Here is a 26767-nt window from a genome sequence, read left to right as displayed (position 1 = left end):
GAGATGGGATGTTTCTCATACACCCACCTTGGGACAGGTGACCTCGGTCTGCTGGATCATGATGAGGGCAGAGGAGATGAGGGCACCCTGTCTCACGTAGTTCACTGGGTCATTGGTCATAGGTTCCAGCAGGTTGATGGCCTCCTGAATAGGGAAGAAGGAAATAGAACGTGTCAATGACAATAAAATACACAAATTAAACTAGATCACCCTAAAGATGAGATAACCTAAAGGTTATTGTGCCGAGTCGCTTAGAGTAAGTAAATAGAAGTTTGGTGATATTCCCTAAGTACAAGTGCAGTACTACCAGAGTATAAGCCCCAGCTCTTTAAGGGAGAAGAGGCTCGGGAAGGTCAACGGTGAACTCTCAGCCTGGCTCAGAAACCTCTGGCCTCGTGAATGGACCAGCGCTCTTCTGGGTATTAAGAGTTAAGCGCTGGCAGAGGGTGCTAGCTCAACCGCTTGGAAATCTTACCAGAGATGGGCTCAGCTGTGCCAGGAAAAACCTTAGCATTCAGCAGTGAGGAACCATGATGAGGCCTACAATCACTACACATCTCTATCGGATTCATAGACTGAAACCTTATTGTCCTTAAAATGATTTATTTATTTACACTCTGCATATTAAAACCATATAAAAGGATGAGTGAGCATCCCTTTTTAACAAAAGGCTTTAACAACTCAGAATCTGTTATCTTTGGTTTTAGCATCTTTGCCACGGCAAGCAGAGCAGAGAGCTGTGGTGTGCGGGGAACGATGGCGTAGGAGGGGCACTGGTAGAGCCCTGGCTACCACTTCCACTTCCTGATTGGTCAGCGATAGCGGTACACGTATTCGTACCAGATCGTTCGGTACTGGGACCTTGGTTGGGTCCGCACTGTGAACCCAAATGAATACATAATAAATAAATAAACATTTTAAAACACTAGTTGTTTAGGCTATACCTACACTGTGTTGTATGCCTCTTACTGGGTAAATCTGACCTGGGAAAAAAAAAAATTCTGGCATTACAGGATAAACAACTAGAGCCTGTGAGCACATTCTAATCTAAATTCAAATCTTTACTGGCGCATTTCAAAACGATCCTTTAGTGAAGTGCAGCGAGGGAACAAGTTCTGTACGGTGGGGAGTGGTAGGGAACGTTTTGGCTTCCCAGATTACCACGGCGATGGACAGAGAGTTGTGGATAAAACATAAACAGTATGGGGGCATCCCAGTGCTTGAGGCGTCACTACAAACCCGTGTTCGATCCCAGGCTGTGTCACAAGCAGCCGTGATAGGGCGGGGCACAATTGGCCCAGCGTCGTCCAGGTTAGGGGAGGCTTTCCTTGGCTCATAGCGCTATAGCGGCTCCTTGTGGCGGGCCGGACGCCTGCAGGCTGACTTCGGTCGTCAGTTAAACAGTGTTTCATCCCACACATTGGTGCAGCTGGCTTACGGGTTAAGCGGGCGGGTGTTACACAGCACTGCATAGAGCTATGACTCAGGTACAGACGCATGCATACACACATGATAACATACGCACTATACACAGACATGCACATGGATTTTGTGTTGTAGATATGTGGTAGTGGAGTATGGGCCTGAGGGCACACAGTGTGTTGTGAATTCTGTAATTAACGCATTGTAACGTTTTTAAAATTGCATAACTGCCTTAATTCTGCCGGACCCCAGGAAGAGTAGCTGCTGCCTTGGCAGGAACTAATAGGGATCCATAATAAACTCCAGGAAGAGTAGCTGCTGCCTCGGCAGGAACTATTGGGGATCCATAAAAACTTGTCTACTGCTTCCCTCACCTTGGATCGAGTCTGGATCCAACCAGGTCTATACGGAACCAGCCTAGTTGTCCTCGGGTCCGTTTGGAACAGGTCTCTATATTTTTTAAACGTGTTCGGGTGGGAAAGCCCCAGGTCCATTTCAAAACAGGTCCAACAACCTCTACCGTAGTCGGTTGAGGTTTCAATTGAGAGTATTTAATGTTAAGTTCAATCAGCAGAGCTGGCTGATGCAGAACATGGCATACAGGGGCCTCAGTAGTACTGAAGGGTGACATCACTCCTTTGGGCTTGATGATAAGTTCTACACTGTCAAGAGGTTTAAATATATTGATTGAGTCAAACAAAAACGGCTGCTATTACTTGCCTATTTGAAATGTATAGAATATCTAATGTCATGAAAAGGACTGCATAGTCACTCAGAAGAATTCAATCATGTGAATGTTTACACGAGGCTGGTAAATATATATATATTTTTTTAAAGTGGCTTCTCACGCAGAGTGCATTTTCTACCCAATTCGTCAAAACCCCCAAAATTGCACGTCGCATAAATGTTCATGACGACGCACAGGGAGCGTGAAATCGGTTCCAATCCAACTCGCTTTCCTCAATGTGTTTGTACCCAATACCAGTCAGCAAGAACCCAAATTACAGGGCAATAAAAATAAAATATCCAAACCCCCAGGATGTATAAATGATGACAGAGAGTATTCGCTCCACATGTAATAGCTAGCTGACCCACTTCTCCAGCCACAACACCATTCCACTCACCAAAGGACGGAACTAAACGTACAGGAGGACTGGCTGTGTGAAGACTGGAGTCCTGGTCTGGCCCAGTCCAGTGTAGGCCTAGAACGTTCTCCCCTCTGGGCACCGAGGCCCGAGTGAAATGGGCTGTGACTGTTTGGGCTTCGGGCACCTGAGAGTGACCAGTCCACATCATTAAGCAGTTCTGGGCCTGGCAGCAGCGTCTTCTCCCCCCCTCTATCCCTGACCACAATGTCCTTGTCTGGCAGACAGGGTACAGCTCAGTGGCAATATGCCAACCAAACAGAAACCAAACTGCGCAATATATCAAATGTATATCTCAGGCATAGTATTTCATTTATTACACTCTGGATCGACGTGTACGACAACGTGTTTCAGCTCCCGCTGAAATCCAGCAACTTCGCACAGACGTTGAAGAGAAGTGGGACAACATTCCTCAGGCCACGATCAACAGCCTGATCAACTCTATGAGAAGGAGGTGTGTCGCGCTGCATGAGGCAAATGGTGGTCACACCAGATACGGACTGGTTTTCTGATCCATGCCACTAAAAACAAAAAGAATCCGTGACCAACATTTGAAATCAACAGATGAATGAATGTATTTCCATTGACTGATTGACCTTATACTGTGTGAATAGTAACTCAGTAAACTCTTTGAAAATGTTGCGTTTATATTTTGTGGTTCAGGATATAATTTGCCATTGTTTTAGCAGCGTGGACTAGTAGTTAACCCTACTGAAGGCCTAGCCACTTCAGATGAACCCCTGTGCTCAGCATAGGACATCAGTATCGGTGACAGACAAGGGACTACAAAGAACCAAAATGGCGATGAGGAAAAAGGAAAATTGCCATCACCGCATAGTGTGGGCCAGATATAAGTCTTCATTATATGACCCAACAGAGGTCAGCAGGAATAGGCAGGCGTCATCCTTCCAGGGTATCAAAATTGGTGAAGCATGTCTTTAACAAGCATTCCAAATATAGAGACTCTAGCCACTGGTCAAACAGGCACGTTCTCAGATCTCACTGTGAAAACCAAGTGCACAAGCATTTTCACCACACCCACAATAACATCTGCTAAATATGTGTATGTGTATGTATGTTGAATGCTTCAACAGGGTTGGTTCAGATTGAAGCCCCTAAGCCCAGTCTCCACATAGGAGCCACGCTAGATCCTATCCTAGCTGTGATTCTCGCTGTGTGCCAGGAGTGATCATGGCCCCCATTCTAGCAAAGTCCTGACACTTTATTCAGTCTGATAGACACTAACAGCTGCTAGAAATTCCTCCAGGGGGCAGTTTCCTAGGTAGGAAACAGTGGTATCTGTTTGTTTTGCTACACGCATGGTGTGGCAGGCTCGGAGCCGTCAGGGCAGGCTCGGAGCCGGGAGGAGCTGGCTAGAAGGAGCTTTCCCAATATTGCATAGACCCTTTTGATCATCTCAGAATCACGAGGCTGCATTAAGAAGTGTTTATTTTTGACTGGACAATGAAGTTGGCAGCTTGTTCACAGTGAAGTGAGGACGGGCGCGCGGTAGGGTGGGATAAGGAAAAGAGGGGCACTTACCTTGTTGCCTGTCCCGGCACAGCAGATGCCCAAGGCCATGGCGGCTCCGCAGCGCACATGGGGGTTGTAGCTCTCTGACAGGAGAGACACCACACTGGGGCATTGCTCTGGGGTCCTATAGAGACAGAGAGAAACAGAGAGAAACAGAGAGAGACAGAGAGAGAAACAGAGAGAGAGGGACAGACCGAGAGAGAGAGAGAGACTGTTATCTTTTATTTATTTCACCTTTATTTAACCAGGTAGGCCAGTTGAGAACAAGTTCTCATTTACAACTGCGACCTGGCCAAGATAAAGCAAAGCAGTGCGACAAAAACAACAGAGTTACACAAACAAACGTACAGTCAATAGGTTATTAATTTACGCTCATTGTTAGTCTGCAGTCTTGCCTCTTGTACAGATACAATGTAAACATGGTTAATACAACATCTATAACTAATATGAATCATTATTAACTTTTTTGACCATTTTTGAAGAGACTGGGGTTGTGTCAACATTGTGGGTCAAAGGAATGAATCCAATTGGACCTGGTCCAAGGCTTTAATATCATTACAGAATAAATGTTCAGGTGACCGGTGGCTCAAAGCTACAGCACAACAAAGGGATTGCAGCTACAGAACTGGTGATAGAGGGGGAACTTGGGGGGGGGGGGGGGGGTGTACGGTGTGTCAAAAGGGGCAATGATTTATAGGTCTGACACCTCCGCAAGTCTTGATGAATTGTATCCGGGGCTGCTGCTGTATGAAGACAAAAACCTTGTGCTTATAAACCATTTTGCATGATTGAAATCTTTGACTTGAAGTATAATGGCACAGGTCTAGAGCAACATTCTTTTCATCTTAAAAAAAAAAAAAATCATCTCTTGCTTATCATAAATAGTTATTTCTTTGCTGACTGAAGCAAAGACTGAGCCAAGACAATTAAAACATACAACAGAGGAGACTGCTGTCCTCTTAACTAGCCTACTACATTTGTCAAAATCCTTTTTAGTCTTACAAAAAGAACAGGCACGCTCAAACATAACGCCCGTCCAACAGGCACTGTTAATAATGATTTTTATATTTAAAAAATTATGATCAAGAACACCATTTAGGTGATGGGACGTTGGCAGAAAAAAATGTGCCCCATGGCAACTTACGGTGTAATTTGGCAGTGTTACCTCGAGTCTAAACACTGCCAGTGTAAGTGAATATTTCGGTCTAACCCTCCCAATCCACTACCTTCGACCATCGTGTCTTACATTCAAATGCCAGGGTTTCTTCCCTCATCACATTTCCCTGGTTTCCACAGGTCCAAACGTCTCATTGTGAGGAAACTCCTCACATGTTCATTTTGAACCGAGACCTTATACAAACTCTCCCAGGTCTGCAGCTGTGTCAAGATGGTTTCTTTAAACAATTTACACTACGTAATTATAGTTAACCCCCCCTCAATAGCACCCTAACAGGAGTATGGGGTGAGAAAATAGAGGTAAGAGCAGGGTGGGATGTAGATTTTGGACCCTAACCTCATCTTTACTTAAGGCTCAAAGTGCCGTTAGGGTAAGGGCCATTTGCCATTAGGCGCTAGAGATTTAAAGTGAATTTAAATGGGCTCCATTCTAAGAGTAAAGTGGGAACGGAGAGCAAGTGGCTCTGGGACAAGAAATGTAGGTTCTTTAAAAGAGCAACTGAAGTCAATAAACAACGTATCATCTGATAGAAAACAGCCTCTGTGGCATCGATATTAAATCAGAAACATTTATTCTACAATCAAAATTGACTACAAAGTATAAAGAGGATAATTTTGGTCATAAAGTCAGTCTGGTCCAAAACAGAGTTTTGTAAGTGAGTTCGTCATGATTTAGGGTTGTTCACTAACACAGGATACACAGCTTCGGTGACTGAGCTCTTTCCAATCCTACTGCAGAATACAGTGAGAAAGACCTACCCAGAGGATCTGTCTTTGGTTTTACTTGAGAGAAACACTGCATCAAACACCTCAGCGGTTCCCAAACTTTTGTCGTCCACAAACCCATTTTGATGTGAAAATTCTTCCGGAACTATATATATATATTATTATTTATTTATTTATTTATTTATTTATTTATTTATTTATAATATATATATATATATATAAATAAATATATATAAATAAATAAATATTATATTTATTTTCCCCAGGGCTATGGCAGTCAATTACAAAACATTCTAACAGTATTTCTGATGGTCTTAACTCACAATACATACTTTTATTGTGGGGCTATGACAGTCAATTGCAAATGAGTCTGACAACGTCTCATCTCACCACCACTGATCAGATGGGTGTGTTTGATGCATGTCAGAGCTTCTCAAAGTGAGGGGGCATGGGGTCAACAGCGTACACCCCACCTCTTGCGGTCACATCCCACCTAAATCGATATTTGGTTTTAATGCAGACGAGAGCACTGATGAATCCAGCGGCACACAGATATGAGCTGGCGAAGGGCACTGTGAGTTAATGGTCTGAGTGAGACTGCAGGGCATTTATTCCCTTCGAGTCAGGAACCAAAACACCTGTGAATGCTTTGTCTGCAGCGCTCGGTCACATGACAGTTCGAAAGGCCGCACTTGAAACATTCCGATTCAAGAGCCACAGTCACGGCCTTTGCCCACAATCTAAGGGAACCGATTGAATTTATCTTTTAGATTTCAATACTTCTCATTTAGATTTTTAAGATGAACCACATTAATGATTTTAAGATACAACGATGATATATAAAAACGTTCGTTATTTTGGAAATTCTCCCGCAACCCCATTTTCATACGACCCCTAGTTTGGGAACCGCGGCCTTCTCTAGATGTAAAAATTTAGCGACTAAAACATCCTCGTCAAAAAGAACATCCTAATTAATTACAGATTTCTTTAGGTATCTTAGATTAATTCTGACTATTTTGAGGAAGTGATACTGGCTTTGTTCCATCCACCTAATCATCCTCAGCTTCCAATTGGCTCATTCATGCCCCCCGTAACTATTCCTCAGGTCGTTGCTGTAAATGAGAATGTGTTACTGCAATGCAAATGAGTCAACTGTTGTAGCCTGTGCAATGTGTTCCAGTGTGTCTTTCAGTGAAAATTCCTGCCAAACCGGTCAGCTAAATTAAACATGTATTACTCATATTTGGTCACAAAAAAAGGGACCGCAATTACGACTGGTCAGGAACAATACTGCCTGAGAAAGAGGGATTTCATCAGAAGTAGTGGTGACTTCACATTCACTTCTTACTCAAATCACTACAATGTGTGCTACATTATCAACACTGGAAATCTATTACAGCATAGCCCATGGTAATGTCTTGAATTAAGGAATCTGTCGAGACAGAGGCAAACAGCCACCATGGGATGAGGTCAGCAGCATTATATTGAGCGTGTTATCCAGCCTGCTATGCTGTAAAAAGGCAGTTGGATAAGACCAACACTGCCATGGCACGGACAGTGAAACCGATGAGGATATTACCATATGCCTTCAGATTTCCCCGAAAGGTTCCGTTCTCCGTAATGGTCATTGACAGTCTGTCAGTTAGGTTTTAATCGTCATTCACCCGAAAAACGATAGGCGGTAAACCAATCCTCTATAATATAAAACAGACCCCTCAGCCTTTTCCAAAAAAACAAGCATAATTGTCAACGCCGCAAATCCCTCTCCATGACTCTCATGCCACTGACTCACAAATAAAAAATATTTTTAAAAAATAGCGCAGCTCAACCAGAAAATATGACGCGTCCCTGCAATCGAAGAGGTCCTTTCTGTTTCTCAGAGAAAACCTCATCGGTTTGATGGCGTGAAGAGGCCAGGAGGACGTGATAATTATCAAGCGGCTTAAGAAAGCTCAGAGAAATATGGATCGCTTTTGCCGGACACCGAACACATTGTACACGTTATTACGGTTGTGCTACTGCTCAAACCATAGTCCTTCAAACCAGAAACAGGCCGTCTTCATTTTAAAACCAATTTAAACTAGTAGTGTCAAACCAACTGCACATCTCATAGAAATGTGTGTTACAGATATGCCATTCTCATAGAAAGGAAGTCTAAGGAGTCAATTCTAGGTGCACTTTTCTATGATTCCCATTTTAAAGTTGAGTTTTTTACATCTTTCACTTTTGTACACCAGCTTCCAACAGCTGAAAATACTACATGTTTGGTTATGGAAAACTGCACCTGCAATATCTGCAAATCTGTGTACACAACCAATAAACTTTGATTCGATAACATTTGGAGTTAATGAACAGCCTAGTGGTTAGAGCGTTGGGCCAGTAACCGAAAGGTTGGTGGATCGAATCCCCGAGTTGACAAGGTAAAATAAAAAATAAATAAAACTCTTCCTCTGAACAAGGCAGTTAACCCACTATTCCTAGGCCGTCATTGTAAATAAGAATTTGACTTGCCTAAGTTAAATAAAAGTTGAAGAATAAAAACACCTAGTCAATTGTACAACTGAAAGCATTCAGTTGTACAATTGACTAGGTGTTTTTATTCTTCAACTTCAATCGAAAATGTGTCTTCCGTATTTAAACGCAGCCCCTATATAGGCTGTGTGCACCTGATGGTGTCCGGCGCTGAATTTTAAAATAATTATAATTAAAAAGCACAGTAGCACCAGCTCAATCCATCCTGTCCCTTCCACTCAGCCCGCCAGAGATGCCCAGCACAGTGGCACACGTAGGAAGAAGGGAAACACTAAAGCTAATCAAACCAATACCAGTTCATTCATACACTGCCAAAAAGTCAATATGATTTACTTCGTCATTCCACTCGATCCAAATTAGTCATGAAAAGCAGTGTTTCTTTCCACACAGAGACATAAGAACATTTTGCAGGACTTCTCTGTACTCCATGAATCCCACTTAGAAATGACTACAGACTTAAACATGAGTGAAATTATGCCCATTGCTGTCCTGTCTAGCTAGAAGATACGAAGAACTGGACATGTCATTGTCGTAAAAGTCAGCGGAATGTTCAATCAAATTGTATTTCAATAATTTTTCAAGTAGCATCCGCAGCGGTAATGCAGAAAGGTAGAAAACAGATGTTTGTGAGGCGCTAGCAGGAAGTCCCTGGGCAACTCCTAACATCAGAGGATCAGGAGCATCCAAGTGATTCACATGGGAATCAGGCGAGGAGGGGGGGGCGACCTTTGGCTTTTGTTCTATTCAAAAGACAATTGCTCTGACTTGGCCGGGGGTGGTTAGGCTGTCAAGATAAGCGAGATTTGAGATGTCAAACATAAACCCCCGGTACAGGCACGGAAAGGGAGACAAAAAAACTTGGCTCTGCAATTTCTTATATAACCATCATCCGGAAAATGCGTTTTTTTGTTTTTATCTTAAAAAAAATAAAAAGTGATAATGCTGTTTCAACAGGACACGTGAAGCAACATTTAACCTACACAACTAAAAACTCTCTCCTTCTCCAACCACCATCCCCAGCCCCTACTGGAGGAGAGAACAGAAAGAGACAAACATAAACAGTAAGTCGGCTGTGTTGAAGGAAATTGCCTCCCAGAAACATGGGCATTCGGCCAGCTCTGAGACATTCATCTGTCTTCTCCCTAGCCTGACTCATGGATAAGTGAGGTGGTAAGAGAGAGCGAGATAGGAGGGAGCGGGGGGGGATGGAGAAGCAGTATGGGGGAGTGAGAGACGGAGTGCGAGAAGGGGGGGGGGGGGGGGGGGGGGGGGACGGGACATCTGAAAGTTTTCAACCTGTGATCGCGGTAGGTGATGCGAATCGAAACCGGGGGCTCATCCAACAAGCGGGACAAAGGAATTTCCTACGGATGGAATGCACCAAAGTGAGATAATATTAGGCAAATATTTTCACAAGGGGAGGGCTGCCTGTGACATTTTTAGATTTTGGAGGAGTTCTAAGTTATAAAAACATGATCGGGGACAAGAAGAAAAAAAAACAGTCATTGAAGGAGTTTGAGGATCGAGTTGTTTGGTGATGAACAGCACTGGTTTTACACGATTGGAAGAAAAAAAAAAAGTGGATTATAGCAGCTCAGAAGGCGATACAAATGTACAGGACAAACCAAAAAGGAGAACACAAGGGCTGTTGCCTTTGATGAAGGTAAGAAAGACAAACTATTTGTTAATCATTCTAAAATAAAAAATCAGTCAAATCTACAGGAAATGGTTAATGTTTTTGATCAAAAAGTCTGAGAACTTCTGAGCTGTGGTTGATTTTAATGTCACAGTTAACTTTAAAGGAAGATTTTTTTTTAAAGTATGAGTTATAATTAATGATGGCATGGAAATAACATGTATAAGCGATTTAGAGATTGTGACAGGGTTATATTGTAATATTATTGTCAATTATATAATGACCAAATATGCTTGTGTTTGCATAACTTTGTTCTATAAAAATGGAGGGGGAATCATAATTACCCTAGTGCCACAGACTTAAACCACTATGATATGCAGTGAATAAGCTAGATGTGTTACGAGTAACTATTTACACTACAAACCAATAGGGGAAAATTAAGGAAATTATTTTTTTACAAATAAAATTGCTTTCAAAAGTGAAATGCAAAAGCTTTATTAAATTGTATGTTCAAAACTGAACCTTTCATAATTTAAACATTAGTTCAATAAATAATTCTAGCAATGTTATGACATGCAATCGTTTAACCTTACGTGTTAACAATTTTGTTTGACAATAAAATTTTCAAACCACTACATAAAGAGACCCAGAACGACCCTATACGCAGTTGATAAAAACAATTTTTTTTTTTTTTTACACACACACACAGAAAAACATGTAGAAAAACATACCAGAGTTAAGCGCGCAAGCAAGCAGTGATTAGCCGATAGCTGTTTCCTTGGTCTAGAAACAATACTAATGACTGTGGAGGAAAAACCCATGACATTTGTTATGATAAATGTCACTCATCATTAGAGGTCTTCACACTGAAACTAATGTCCAAGGGGTTTAACATTGTCACTTTTGTTTCCTTCTAAAACTTTTAGTAGAAACTTGTCTGTTCTAGAGCGTACACAAACCAGAAGACAACGGCGCCCGGATTACGAGTCAGACAACCAACTCTTGACCTAACACCCCTTTTTCCTGTGGAGGTACATTCTGTGCTTAGATTACTGCCTTGAACACGTTTTGAGGCGACATGTTAAGTTTTGGAGCTGCTGGGCTTTTTTGATTGTGAAGTGGTCCTTTTGGTTTATACGGTGCACCCGGGTATGAGCCACCGCCCTGTGTACTGGACCTAAGCTGCCCTCCACCCACCCCTGCCCCTGGGAACCTGGGACCATGCTGACCAAGCCCCCTGAACCAGCCAGAGCAGAGCCCCGACCCGCGCCCAACCCAGCCGTCCTCTCCACAGCAGCATGTCCCAGCCAGAGGCACCCCCGCTGGCGGTCAACGGTTCGGGGTCCGGGGAGGTGGATGGTGGTCAGCTACGCTGGGCCGCATTGCTCATCATTATGGTCATCATCCCCACCATTGGGGGCAACATCCTGGTCATCCTGGCAGTGTCGCTGGAAAGGAAGCTGCAGAATGCCACCAACTACTTCCTGATGTCCCTGGCGGTGGCCGACCTGCTAGTGGGACTCCTGGTGATGCCCGTCGCCCTCATCACTGTGCTCTACAGTAAGTCATCTCAACATGGTTGACCTCTTGCCTTGCCATCAGAAAGCACCCCTTCATTGGTTCCTTCATTCAACCAATTGTAACTCAAGACCCTGCTGATACTAGGGTTGGGCGGAATACTGTACACTGGGGTATTTAAAAAAAAAAATACCCCCGGTATGATTTACACCTCACAAAAATGTTCAATTGGTTCTTTTAAAATAAATACCCGCAGTCAACTTGTGTCAATAGATAAAGCAGATGGTGTTCTTAATAAAAAGAAATATGCAACAGGAGAAATTAAGAAGCCATTCAACATAAAACACCATGACTGGCTCAAAGAGCACATGGAAACTTTTGTGAGGATCCTACTAATGGTTTCCAGCTAAATATCTATAGACGCGCCAAATAAATTCTCTCCAGCTCAGGGCTCCAGCTATGCATTTGGTTTACGAACCAAGTGTCTAGATGTCAAGATCAAGTTTCTTGGTTACAGCAGAGACAATCCATCCTCTCCTGGATCAACATTCTTGTTGTTTGGGGGGGGGTGTGTCTGTCTTCGCAATTGGTTTACGTTCGCGCGTTTTTTTTTTTTTTACATTTTTAAATAAATCTCCACTAGTTTGCATTGACGATAATACTGTATACCCCAGGATGGTACAGGATTTGGGTATGAACATCTGTATACAACCCAACCACAGCTGATACTAAAAGGTACTGATCCTACAAGTGGCAACAGTTCATAGAACTGCAACACCATGATTGCCTCAACATCAATTTGAATGATTATTTTTTGGGCCCCAACACAGCAGCTGATTCAAGCACAAAGGCTGGCCTCTTACTCGTGTTTAGCTTGGCTCCCATCGATCAGGTCTAAATTGCACTTGGGTCACCCCAGTTCCCATGGAGCCGCTATTATAAAGCTGCTGTCAGTTGAGACCAGAGAAACACCTGTAAATGTGCATTGCAAAGCAGATATCCACCTCAGTAGGTAAGCCACAACATTTGAATTTAATCTAGTAGATCTAGCATTTGATGACAAGAATTGCCGCCTTCTTTTGTTAACTGAACAACCGAGCAAAAAAATAAATAAGCATATGCATATTCATAATATAATAATTCAAGAACAGCAGAGTTCGGACACCACGAGAGATGCTGCTGAATCTCCGCCTGCTACTGTATAAACAAATTAATAGCAGATGGCAAAAACACAAGATAGTGGACAATAAACAAGGTACTTCCTTTGGCTGTGTAATCACAGCAGAGGCACATTCACATCAGGTAGCAATGATCACGATGACCCAATTTCTGTGTGACTTATACAAAACGACTTTCCAATCACAAACCAACCTCTCCCTCGGCTCGCACACACACTTAGGTCGCCAGGGAAAAATACAGATATAAGAGCGAACTGAAAAGATTTGCATTCGATTCCATTAAGTGACGTAGCTTTACAATTTATTTATTTAACCTTTGTTTAACTAGGCAAGAACAAATTGTTATTTACAATGACAACCTACTGGGGAACAGTGAATTAACTACTTTGTTCAGGGGCAGAACGACAGATTTTTACCTTGTCAGCTCAGGGATTCAATCCAGCAACCGTTCGGTTACTGGCCCAACACCCTAACCACTAGGCTACCTGCCGCCCCCCCCTAACCACTAGGCTACCTGCCCCCCCCCCCCCCTAACCACTAAGCTACCTGCCGCCCCCCTCTAACCACTAAGCTACCTGCCGCCCCCCTCTAACCACTAAGCTACCTGCCGCCCCCCTCTAACCACTAGGCTACCTGCCGCCCCCCTCTAACCACTAGGCTACCTGCCGCCCCCCTCTAACCACTAGGCTACCTGCCGCCCCCCTCTAACCACTAGGCTACCTGCCGCCCCCCTAACCACTAGGCTACCTGCCCCCCCCTAACCACTAGGCTACCTGCCGCCCCCCTCTAACCACTAGGCTACCTGCCCCCCCCTAACCACTAGGCTACCTGCCCCCCCCCTCTAACCACTAGGCTACCTGCCCCCCCCCCCCCCCTAACCACTAAGCTACCTGCCGCCCCCCTCTAACCACTAAGCTACCTGCCGCCCCCCTCTAACCACTAGGCTACCTGCCGCCCCCCTCTAACCACTAGGCTACCTGCCGCCCCCCTCTAACCACTAGGCTACCTGCCGCCCCCCTCTAACCACTAGGCTACCTGCCGCCCCCCTCTAACCACTAGGCTACCTGCCGCCCCCCTCTAACCACTAGGCTACCTGCCGCCCCCCTCTAACCACTAGGCTACCTGCCGCCCCCCTCTAACCACTAGGCTACCTGCCGCCCCCCTCTAACCACTAGGCTACCTGCCGCCCCCCTCTAACCACTAGGCTACCTGCCGCCCCCCTCTAACCACTAGGCTACCTGCCGCCCCCCTCTAACCACTAGGCTACCTGCCGCCCCCCTCTAACCACTAGGCTACCTGCCGCCCCCCTCTAACCACTAGGCTACCTGCCGCCCCCCTCTAACCACTAGGCTACCTGCCGCCCCCCTAACCACTAGGCTACCTGCCCCCCCCTCTAACCACTAGGCTACCTGCCCCCCCCTAACCACTAGGCTACCTGCCCCCCCCTAACCACTAGGCTACCTGCCCCCCCCCCTCTAACCACTAGGCTACCTGCCCCCCCCCTCTAACCACTAGGCTACCTGCCCCCCCCCCCCTCTAACCACTAGGCTACCTGCCCCCCCCCCCCTCTAACCACTAGGCTACCTGCCCCCCCCCCCCCTCTAACCACTAGGCTACCTGCCCCCCCCCCTCTAACCACTAGGCTACCTGCCCCCCCCCCCTCTAACCACTAGGCTACCTGCCCCCCCCTCTAACCACTAGGCTACCTGCCCCCCCCCCCCTCTAACCACTAGGCTACCTGCCCCCCCCCCCCCCCCCCCCCCTCTAACCACCAGGCTACCTGCCCCCCCCCCCCTCTAACCACTAGGCTACCTGCCCCCCCCCCCTAACCACTAGGCTACCTGCCCCCCCCCCCCCTAACCACTAGGCTACCTGCCCCCCCCCCCCTCTAACCACTAGGCTACCTGCCGCCCCCCTCTAACCACTAGGCTACCTGCCCCCCCCCCTAACCACTAGGCTACCTGCCCACCCTCTAACCACTAGGCTACCTGCCGCCCCACAAATGCAGCTGTGTTTCAAAGCGCAAAATTAACACCCCCCCCCCCCCTCTCTCTCTAGCAGAGTCCTCTTTCTCCTGACACAGAATTTATAGTCGAGCCATTACTCCTCATTCATTCTGTTGGAGTAAACGGCCCTGTGACACACACCCCACCTCGACTGTGCTTGGCAGGAATCTGATTTCAAGTCATGCTTTCAGAAAACAGGCACCATCTTTGTATAAGAACCATATGTGCCGTGCAAACAGTGGGCACGAGGCTAACTGTATAGTGTGGGGGGGGGGGGGGGGGGGCCCTCCATCCTTCCATCGGACCTTAATGACGTAAATCAGGCCTAGACGGAGGGGAAAGGAGAGGATCAGGCCTAGACGGAGGGGAAAGGAGAGGATCAGGCCTAGACGGAGGGGAAAGGAGAGGATCAGGCCTAGACGGAGGGGAAAGGAGAGGATCAGGCCTAGACGGAGGGAAAGGAGAGGATCAGGCCTAGACGGAGGGAAAGGAGAGGATCAAAGTCAAGGCCATGTGATCACATAAATAAGAGCCAGAGGCTTCCGAGGAGTAGTAGTCCAAGCTCAGTGGGAGGGGGGCTGTGTGTGTACGTGTGCGCACATGTAAGTTCGCACAGAGTTCCATGTCTGAATGGACGCAAGGTACGTTTGTGCAGGGGCAGCTGTCATTTCTCTACTGGCTGGAGACCGAGCACACAGCAAGGGGGGCCCCTTTAGAGCCACTCGGCAGTTAAGGCCTGCAGCTCTAAGAACAGTGTGTGCAGGCAAACGGCGAGAGAGGGAATCAGTGCAAACTTCCAAATACCACCTGAAATTTACCAGAGGACAGAGACAAGATGTTGTAGCTACAGTATTGTCACCACTAATATATCACCTCCAATAAACACTAGACTCTCTAAATTCCCAATAAACCACAACAACTACTTGCTTAAAATAAACAGAGAAAGTAATAGCGACTCCGTTTTTTGACCATTTATCCACTTTCTTCTGTGTCTGCCTGGGTGGATCTCCTCTCCATCCCAAACCCTGGCTGCGGGAGAAGTTTCAGACTAAGCGGGAGTATCTATTGCCTCAAACTAGTGATGTGCAGTTGACTCTTTTACCGACCAAAGAGTTGAATCCCCACAGAGTACCTTGAACATTTATTTTGTCATATGTTTGCCCCGCTGGCCGAAATGAAAAGAGCAGCATTAATACGCGCTACTCTAGATTGTGCTGCAGCATAGAGAAGAAAAATACATGTTTAGAACTACTGATTGCAAGGTGCACAAATGAATGCAATTAATTCATTATTGACCGCTATCGAAGGACAACAGGGATTTTTCTGCCATAATAATTCTAAAAAAAGATATCTAGCTATCGGTTTATTTTATTAAATGGAAAAATGCTTCCAGGGTAAACTTAACTAAAAACAGATCAAATATGTACACAAGATAAATGGACCTACATATTTGTACATAATATAATCTTTGATAACTAACCAATCAGCAGAATAAAAGCTAGACAGTCAGGGAAAATTTAAATGTCCAAAAACAATGCAGTATTAAATTGTTAGGTTGAGCAAAATAACAGTGTTTAGCCATGGCAAAACGCATGGTATGGCAGGAAACTAGCTTTAAAAGAGCAACGGAAAATAAATCTCAGAAATGTGTAGAATTGAAGGAAATCAGCTTAAATTGAAAACAAATTGAAAAACTCTACACCAACCAAATTGGGGAGTCTAAAATGTTGCCACGCCATCTGAAACACCCCAGCCACGCCCACCACCTAAGTCACTTCTTGATCCAGGAAAAAAAAATGGCTGCAGTTCGCAAACGATATTGTGCTAATCTCTCAGCAGTCAAGCAACTGCTTCCCGCCAAGAGTCGTTCACAATCCATTTCGGTTGCGGCAGACAACTAGACCTCATTCCAGATGGTATCAATAAATAATTGTATTTGTATGCCTAGCAATCACAAAATGGACATAGAGTCACACTTTTATATGTCTCAGTCACAAATTACAGATCCAATAAGCCCCCCCCCCCCCTATGGTGAACGTGCGGCTTGTAGGATCATGATTATTTTTAGTTTCAGAGTTTTTAGTTCATCGTAGGGTAGTCCTTAATGAATCTAATGAACTAAGATTATTGGAGTGAACGGAGTTGAAAAGATCAGTCACTAAAAGACTGATCATCACCTCAAACATCCAATATTAATGAGTTAGTGAGCCCAATCATAATTAGACCTTCTTCCAAAATTCAACATTTTACTGGAGGAGGACATGTCTAGAGTGCAACTGCTTTCGATAAGAGCTGTAAAAGAAGTCCTGAGGGCCCCTTCCACATCTGCCCAGCAGATGAATGTAAGGCTTCTACAGTTTGAAATATGACATGGTTCCAAATGTTCAACGGCTGCCCTGTAGACTGACTACAGTGCTAAACTAAAAACATACAGCTGACTGAGGCTTGGGTGACGAGAGAGAACAATTAAGAAAAGCTATTTGAAGGATTCGGGAGGGGAGGGATGCACTAACCATAACGCCATATTTACGAGGAAGCACCATTAGAAGTGTTTACATGGCAGACAGATAAACGTTTACCTCAATATATTTGGGCCGTGGCATAAGACCTGGCAGTGCAGAAAACTTGTTCATTGTTCTATAATCAGAATGAAGAGTAGAATTATGATTTCACAAAATAGCCCACCAGGCCATAAGAGGATGACGACAGAACATTCTTACCCTTCTTCACTAATGAGCTTAAGACTGTTTCAGGGAGAGGTCACTCTTTTGCAAGACAAGCTTCGACCCCAGACTCACCCAGTCTCCCCACACACACACACACCTGGTAGGGCCTAGGTTTAGATCTACGTTTCAACCAGCGCTGTCTTTTAACCTAAACTTCACCATAATTCATTTTGAGAAGTCAAAAACATGCCTCATTTAAAAATGTAAACAAAACCTCCAAGCGATCCATTTAGTGCTCTGGCAGAGAGCTTTATAATGAGAAAAATACAACGTATGAATTAATGCTGCATTGAAGGACGTCGGTGCAGAATAGAAAACTCTAGAAGGGCTGTTAAATCCTTCAAAATAATAATTTTCATCTGTGGGACATCGATTGTCAATCAAATTCCACGGAGTGCCGAGTGCCCCCGGGTTTTCGCTCCACCCTTGTACTTGATTGATGATTTAAGGTCATTAATTAGTAAAGAACTCCTCACCTGGTTCTTGGTCTCAAAAACGAAAAACCTGCATAATGATTGAGACACCCCTTATCTACAGTGACTTCGGAGATTATTCAGACCCCTTGACATTTTCCACATTGTTACGTTGCAGCCTTATTCTAAAATGTATCAAATAAAAAATAAAAATCCTCAGGAACCCACACAATACTCCATAATAACAAAGCAAAAACAGTTGTAGAAATGTTGGCCAATTTCTTAAAAATTAAAACAGAAATAGCTTATTTACCTAAGTATTTAGACACTTTGCTAGGAGACTCGAATTTGAGCTCATGTGCTTCCTGTTTCCATTGATCATCCTTGACACTTTCCTACAACTTGGAGTCCACCCGTGGTAAATTCAATTGATTGGACATGATTTGGAAAGGCACACACCAGTCTATATAAGGTCCCACAGTTGACAGTGCATGTCAGAGCATAAACAAAGCCATGAGGTCGAAGGAATTGTCCGTAGAACTCAGAGGCAGGGTTGTGATGAGGCAAAGATCTAGGAAAGGTTACCAAAATATTTCTGCAGCATTGAAGGTCCCCAAGAACACAGTGGCCTCCATCATTCTTAAATGGAAGAAGTTTGGAACCACCAAGACTCTTCCTTAAGCTGGCCGCCCGGCCAAACTGAGCAATCGGGGGAGAAGGGAGGTGACCAAGAACCTGATGGTCACTGACAGATCTCCAGAGTTACTCTGTGGAGATGGGAGAACCTTCCAGAAGGACAACCATCTCTGCAGCACTCCACCAAATCAGGCCTTTATGTTAGAGTGGCCAGACGGAAGCCACTCCTCAGTAAAAAAGGCACGACAGCTGGCTTGGAGTTTGCCAAAAGGCCCCTAAAGACTCTCAGACCATAAGCAACAAGGTTCTCTGGTCTGATGAAACCAAGATTGAACTCTTTGGCCTGAATGCCAAGCGTCACTTCTGGAAGAAACTTGGCACCATCCCTACGGTGAAGCATGGAGGTGGCATCATCCCTACGGTGAAGCATGGTGGTGGTAGCATCATGCTGTGGGGATGTTTTTCAGCGGCAGGGACTGGGAGACGTCAGGAGAGGGAAAGATGAACGGAGCAATGTAGAGATCCTTGATGAAAACCTGCTCCAGAGCGCTCAGGACCTCAGACTGTGGTGACGGTTCACCTTCCAACAGGACAACAACCCTAAGCACACAGCAAGGACAACGCAAGAGTGGCTTCGGGACAAGTCTCAATGTCCTTGAGGTCCAGCTAGAGCCCGGACTTGAACCCTATCAAACACCTCTGGAGAGACCTGAAAATAGCTGTGCAGCAACTCTCCCCATCCAACCTGACAGAGCTTGAGAGGATCTGCAGAGAAGAATGGGAGAAACTCCCCAAATACAGGTGTGCCAAGCTTGTAGCTTCAAACCCAAGAAGACTTGAGGCTGTAATCGCTGCTTCTACAAAGTACTGAGGAAAGCGTTTGAATACTTATGTAAATGTGATAGCAGTTTTATTTTTAATAAGTTGGCAAACATTTCTAAAAGCCTGTGGTTTTGCCTTTGGGGTATTGTGTCATTATGGGGTATTGTGTGTAGATTGATTTAAATTGTTATTTTCCCCTTCATCAATTTTAGTATAAGGCTGTAACGTAACAGAATGTGGACAACGTCAAGGGGTCTGAATACTTTCCGAAGGCACTGTATATATATATATATATATATATCATACATAGAGACTATAAAACAATTGTGATGTCTAGATCAGCTTTTACCAGATTTAGGATGAGTTCTTCCTTACAGAAGGAAACAAGGATTATCATATAAAGTATGGAGGCCCTTAAGAACTGTGGGCATGTCTTGTATAATCAGAGCCTGACAAAAAGATGACTCAGGTCAGATCGTTTACACCCCGGTATTTGCTGGAACGGGGACATTCTAAAAATAAGCAATAATCCTGATTTACATAATGACAATAATACTACTCAGACACAGCACTTCACCAAGACAGCGATCTCAGCGTAGTTTTTATTTTGAGTCCAACTTGGCTTTTTCCACAACTCTGGAATGGTGACCTCAACCTAGCTACCAAGCTCTAGGGGTTTCATAGAATTATCTTTCTCACTCTTGAAGCTGGTGTACTGCAAGGACTTCACACGTTTGTCTTAGAAATGTGGCCTTGGATGGACTCCTCTGTAGCCTTGGCAACACTTAATATATCAGAAACTTTACCAGCAAACAGCTTTTTAAAATCTGGTATAAGCACACAATATCCTCACGTGTAGAATTTGTTGAGTATTATTCCCATCGAAGGAAGGGGCCCACAAAAAAATATACGCTTAGAAAGTAGCCTACCTATCAAAGTATAAATATCCCACAGAAAATATTTCTAAATGAAAAAAGGAGAAAAGGCAAGTGGTGCGTGGAGCTGAACAAAGCCCCTGAAGTGGTGAGCAGTAGACGTGGAGCTGAACAAAGCCCCTGAAATGGTGAGCAGTAGACGTGGAGCTGAACAAAGCCCCTGAAATGGTGAGCAGTAGACGTGGAGCTGAACAAAGCCCCTGAAATGGTGAACAGTAGACGAGGTGCTGAACAAAGCCCCTGAAATGGTGAACAGTAGACCCCCAACATTATGAATGCCCACTACATTCATAGGGCACATCTAGAACAGGGAGGACACTAAAATATTGTGATCAAATGTGTATTTATTTTATAGTTTAATATGTATATACAAATATTAAAAGTAATACTAGTTAACAAAAAAATTAACATTTCCACTAATGCTTGAATTATGAAATTACAAGCCATCAGCAAAACAGGTTGACAAGAAAATATCATTCAAGAACCTTTCCAACACACAATTATGGGGCAATTTCACACCCAGGACCCAAAATAAACAAACACGTATGGCGAGAAGGGGCCAGAACACATCTACATCAAGAACATAGCGCTTTCAGCTCCATACAAAGAGTCCTAAGAAGCATTTCTCGGCAGTAAATGAATTATTTACTAAAATAAACAGAATTCTTTACATCAGAGCTGGTTTTAAATCATTAGCTATTGAAGCGCATCTCCCCAATGCTGGTGGCGTCACTGATGTCCACAACACAAGTTCTGTTTAGAATGCAAAAGGTTTGCTGGACAAAATGGGACTAATCAGAAATTAGTCCCCTTTTCAAATGGGCTACTTCCTCCTCAGGAATTAAAGAACATAAAACACCTGCGTAATAGGTCACCAAATTAAGAGAAACGGCATGAATAAAATGTCCAACATCTTCACACTTCATTTCCTATTAGAAAAATATCCTACATTTCCACCTTTAAATTTTGGCGTCTTTGACCAATCTCTATTCCTCTCCCACACACACACAGCCCATGCAGTCCTTGACAGTATAAAACGCAACGATTTTACTGAGTTACAAATCATATAAGGAAATCAGTTCATTGAAATAAATGAATTAAACACTAACCTATGGATTTCACGACTGGTCAGGGGCCGAGCCAGGGCCAGCCAATCACAATGAGTTTTTCACCACAAAAGGGCTTTATTACAGACAGAAATACTCCTCAGTTGTCCGGGTCGCTGGTCTTAGACGATCTCGCAGGTGAAGAAGCCAGATGTGGAGGTCCTGGGCTGGCGTGGTTACACGTGGTCTGCGGTTGCGAGACCGGTTGGACGTACTGCCAAATTCTCTAAAAATGACGGCTTACGGTAGAGAAATTAACATTCTCTGGCAACAGCTCTGATGGACATTCCTACAGTCAGCATGCCAATTGCACACTACCTCAAAACTTAAGACATCTGTGGTATTGTGTTGTGTGACAGAACTGCAAATTTGAATGGCTTTTTGTCCCCAGCACAGGGTGCACCTTTGTAATGATCATGCTGTTTAATCAGCTTCTTGATATTCCACACCTATCAGGTGGATGGATTATCTTGGCAAAGAAGAAATGCAGTGGTGGAAAAATTACCCAATTGTCATAGTTGAGTAAAAGTAATGATTCATTTTCTATTCAAATATGTCACCCACCCAGTAAAATACTACTTGATTAAAAGTCTAAAAGTATATTGTTTTATATATGCACACACTTAAGTATCAAAAGTAAAAAATAAAAGTATAAATCAGTTCAAATTCCGTATATTGAGCAAAGCAGATGGACACATTTTCGAGTTAGTTATTTATTTACAGATAGCCACGGGCACGCTCTGACGAAGCACGCGTCTAGTGAGTCTGCCAGTTTAGAGGCAGTAGGGATGACCAGGGAGGTTCTGTTGATAAGTATGCCAGTTAGCAGGACAGAAAAATGTGGTCTAAGGCTAAGCATTCAAAATGTAACAAGTACTTCTGGGTGTCAGGGAAAACGTATGGAGTAAAAGTACATTATTATCTTTAGGAATTTAGTGGAATAAAAGAATTTTTTTTTTCTTAAGTAGTTTTTTTTGGGGGGGGGGGGGTAAGTACTTCACGTCACTGGAGAAATGCTCACTAACATGGATATAAATCACATTTGTGCAGACAATTGAGAGAAATAAGCTTTTATGCACATATGGAACATTTCTGGGTTCTTCTATTTCAGCTCATACACTTTACATGTTGTCTTATATTTTTGTTCAGTGCAGATGGTAATAAATTACTTGAATGGCTATTATGTTGATTTTTACAATGACTTAGAAAATAAAATCTAAATAGGGTCTTCTCAGGGTAAAAAAAATAAATAAAAAGATTTAGCACCATAGTAATGAAGTTTGAGAATTTGTCTAGAAAGGCATGGTTTACATTCCAAATGGTTCTGTATTGGCCTACGAGAGCAGCTAACAATCCAATGCTTCCCATCACCTGTCCAATTCTCAGATTCCGGGTGGCCTCTTCCGGAGTTTCTCTGTCCAATCTGGCTCTTCCTGGACGTCCTGTTCTCCACAGCGTCCATCATGCACCTGTGTGCCATCTCACTGGACCGCTACATCGCCATCAAGAAGCCCATTCAGCACAGCCAGTATAAGTCCAGGGCCAAAGCCATGGCCAAGATAGCAGTGGTGTGGTTCATATCTATTGGTAAGCTGCTCTGTTTCTTCTGTTGTTGTTGTCCTGTGTTGATATCAGGAGCATTCTCCAATGTGTTGTTTGAACAAGTTTCTTTACGCTATGACATTGCGGTTCAATTCCCCGGGCGCCTGTGACATGCCTCAGAAAAGCAGGATGCAATAAAAGCTGTATAAAAACATTTACATACAGTACCTCCCTTAAACTTAACACATTATCATAGTGTTAGCAGTCAAGGGGACCTGTAGGTAAACAGTTAATGAGCCGGAGAGACTTACACAAAAACGGCATCAAATTAAAAAGGGAGGTTTAAATGATCGAGTATGCCCCCAGGAAGGAAATTAATTTCACATCACTGCCCTTGTGATGAGCGTAGTGAAACACCACAGGGCTTAGCGCGCGTTATTTTTGCAATTGTATCTTTGAGCAGTACAACGGCTTTACAATGTTGCTACAACGCTATGGATCACAGATTTGTTTTTCAGAAAAGTTTAAGCCAAAATAACATTCAAGACAAAACCAAGCATTCAAACCGCAACCTTATTTGAGGACTCCTGGACCAGTAACCACTTGGCTCTTCACAATAAGCATAAATGTGCACTGCAGAACAGATCGGAATCTGCAATTTTACAAAACTGAATAGTAAAGCCACACTAAAGAGCCTCTGGTATTTTCAGTAAAATTAGGTTACGAGACAAAAAGGACATTTGGACTGAAGAGGATAAGGGGTAAGAGATAAAGCTAAGGACCATACCCTTAGTCCATAAACAAGAGGGAGATGGAGCAGCTGAGCCACTGGAATCCTCTTCACACAGAACGTGTTTCATACGACGGAATGTCAGACAAACTGGTTTCCCGTATTTGGCCCAATCATAAGTCTATACTCAAAATTGGTCATTTGACACAGTCCAATAAGACAGTTTGAGACAAACATTGGTTTTATTTTCCTGATTGTTGGGCTTCTTATTACATCTTGTCCACAGAGTCTGTATTGTTAATGACTGGCCAATGAACCCGTGGTAAATAAGTTAGTTTGCATTGAAATTATATATATATATATATATATATATATAAGCTTTCCAGTATGAAACTAAATTTAAACACCCCTATTCTAGTTAACATCGTTAGCCATGACGGTTCCTCTGGCTGAAGCATTTAGGCGACTGGTGTGAGGACTTGGCAGAGTTCAGCCTGGCATTAAATCAAGTTTCCAGTTTTATTAGTTACATGTATAGGATACACATTGTATACACCATCCAACGGGCATGCTTACTAGCAGGTTAATGGAATTCATAGGGCGTTCAGACTCATTCACAACAGCACGCTCTCAGTTTTCACCTCGGGGCTAAGGTTCGACACATTGACTTTCTTTCGGTGAGCAAAACCAGACAATTGCTTAAGAGTTACGCGAGCAGCACTTAGACGCCACGACAGTAGAAGGGTCTCTTCGTCCAGGGTGTAGTGCTCACGGTCACTGTATTATAGCTGGTAATATATGATTTGTTTATTTGATTTTTAAGCAAAGAATGAGAACTTCCAGAAGTCCCAGAATGACCCTTTGCGCTACCTCTGCTGTCCTTAGTCGTGAAAGCCCGAAGCTTTAAACAGAGTTATACTCTGGCAACATGAAAAGGAAAAGCAGATGTGAAGATTTCATGTGCTATAATAAAAGCAAAAAGAAAAGCAGCATAAAGTGTCCACTGGCTGTGAGAAGATCCTGTCTCTACTCCCATAACACATTTAATCCCAAACAACCAAAGTTGTTAGTCTTCCCATCTAACACTGTGTAGGGACAACAAAGTTAGGATTGATGATTTGACTAACCAAACTTCTCTCTCTCTCAAAGGTATCGCAATTCCCATTCCCATCAAGGGGCTGAGAAACTACCATCTTCCCAACAATGTCACCTTTAACAGCAACCACACCTGCCTACTGAAACCAGACAGCTTCCGAGAATTCATCATGTTTGGCTCCATGACAGCTTTTTTCATCCCTTTGACTATCATGATGGTCATCTACCTACTCACCATCCAGGTGCTGCGCAAGAAAGCCTTTCTGCTCAGGTCAAAGGTGACCCAACGCTTCACTCGCCCAACCGTCTCCTCAGTCTTCCAGAGGGAGCAGTCTGTGGCTTCTCCCACAACTGAGAAACTGCCAGGAAAATCCATTTCTCCCGCCAACCCAATCATAGGTGACGAGATCCCCATCCGTCGCATGTCCACCATAGGCAAGAAGTCAATGCAGAACCTGACCAATGAGCAGCGTGCCTCCAAGGTGCTGGGCATCGTCTTCCTTCTTTTTGTGGTCATGTGGTGCCCATTCTTCATCACCAACATCACCTCTGTGCTGTGCGCCAGCTGCGACGTCCATGTGATCGGCCGTCTGATGGAGATCTTCGTGTGGGTGGGCTACGTGTCATCAGGCATCAACCCGCTGGTCTACACCCTCTTCAACAAGACCTTCCGCCAGGCCTTCACACGCTACATCACCTGTAACTACAGCAGCACCACAAACACGCCAGCCAGGCAAACTAGGGAACAGCATGGCTGCAGGAATCTGACACGGATCTCCTTCCATTCATCTGTGGCGGAAAACTCCAAGCTGTTCATGAAGCGGGGGGTGAAGAACGGCATCGGGCCGGTGTGCTATCAGAGCCCGCCGAGGCGACGGCAAGCACCCATGGAGTCCTCTGCTAGCGTTCTACTGGACACTCTGCTCCTTACAGAGAATGAGGATTGCAAACTCAAAGAGCATGTCAGTTATGTGTAGTTCGAAAGGACATAATTAGAACCAGAAAGTCATGTGAAAAAGACAGCCCAGGCTCGAGTTGTCCAGGGGTTCAGGTGACAAGACACCTTCCTTGAGCATCACTTCTGTGGATTCGGTGCTATTAAAAGAAAACACTGTGCTCTCAAGGGCGAAACAAAAGGAGATGCCGATCTCTGTCAAACACTTTGGCGAGAAAGAAGAGGCCCTCCGATTCTATAAAGAGATTGCTGAACATTAGGAGTAAAATGAGACAGCAAATAGGTGCATCGAGGTAGTTAGTTACCTTCAATAAAAGACAAACCCTATAACGCTCAGGTCGGATTGTCCTTAAGGAGGCTGCCAGACAGATAAGGAATGAGGACAGACGGTCTTGAAACACTCAAGTGGATACAATGTGTATTCCCCCTGCCACCTTGGGCTTTTTGGTGGTCTGCTATGGACAATTTCCATGGAGGAGATGACATGCTTACCAATTGAGAGGACAAACACTCCTCCCACACAAACTAGACATTCAGCCTCCACATCACACAGAGTTCTGAAGGAATACACTATAAATGCCACCCATTTTAACGGCAATGTTTTGGTAAGTGTTTTTATAAACTGTGAACAGATGTTATGAAAAGTCACAAGACCTATTTTCCCCAAAGTGTTATAATAATCCACTTGGATGTTATATATATATATAAATTCAACATAGACAAAACCTTTGCAAATGGGAAGCTTGTCAAATACAAAATGTATAGCCTACGAATGGATGTGTGATGGTTCAGAAATGTATAAAAACTGTGCTTGGCTTAAAGAAAAGCCGTGTCCTTTTTTACAGTTCTTAAGAGGATCTTGAAAGCAGATGTAACTACCGACCAAGTCATCTTATTTTAAACACGTCTTTATCTCTGAAAATATGTGTTCTGCA

The 26767-nt window shown here is 44.1% G+C and overlaps 2 protein-coding genes across 2 annotated transcripts in view; one reads left to right on the top strand and one right to left on the bottom strand.

Annotated features, from left to right (window-relative positions):
* psmd1 (proteasome 26S subunit, non-ATPase 1) overlaps window positions 1–26767 on the bottom strand; it is a gene marked incomplete in the record, with an annotated part of 59384 nt that overhangs the window by 16488 nt on the left and 16129 nt on the right. Inside the window, 2 exon segments of the mRNA XM_031822375.1 lie at window positions 28–144; window positions 4110–4224. Coding sequence (XP_031678235.1) covers window positions 28–144; window positions 4110–4224 — 232 coding nt within the window.
* htr2b (5-hydroxytryptamine (serotonin) receptor 2B, G protein-coupled) lies at window positions 9479–26658 on the top strand. The gene is made up of 4 exons (XM_020480170.2): window positions 9479–10197; window positions 11097–11730; window positions 22897–23097; window positions 24932–26658. The coding sequence occupies exons 2-4, from the start codon at window positions 11469–11471 to the stop codon at window positions 25852–25854; spliced, it is 1386 nt and encodes a 461-aa protein (XP_020335759.1). The 5' UTR covers window positions 9479–10197; window positions 11097–11468; the 3' UTR covers window positions 25855–26658.

Source organism: Oncorhynchus kisutch, linkage group LG4, assembly GCF_002021735.2.
Source record: "Oncorhynchus kisutch isolate 150728-3 linkage group LG4, Okis_V2, whole genome shotgun sequence".
Lineage (NCBI taxonomy): Eukaryota > Metazoa > Chordata > Actinopteri > Salmoniformes > Salmonidae > Oncorhynchus > Oncorhynchus kisutch.
Note: the sequence above shows the minus strand (reverse complement) of the source record. Positions and strands in the feature narration are given on the sequence as shown.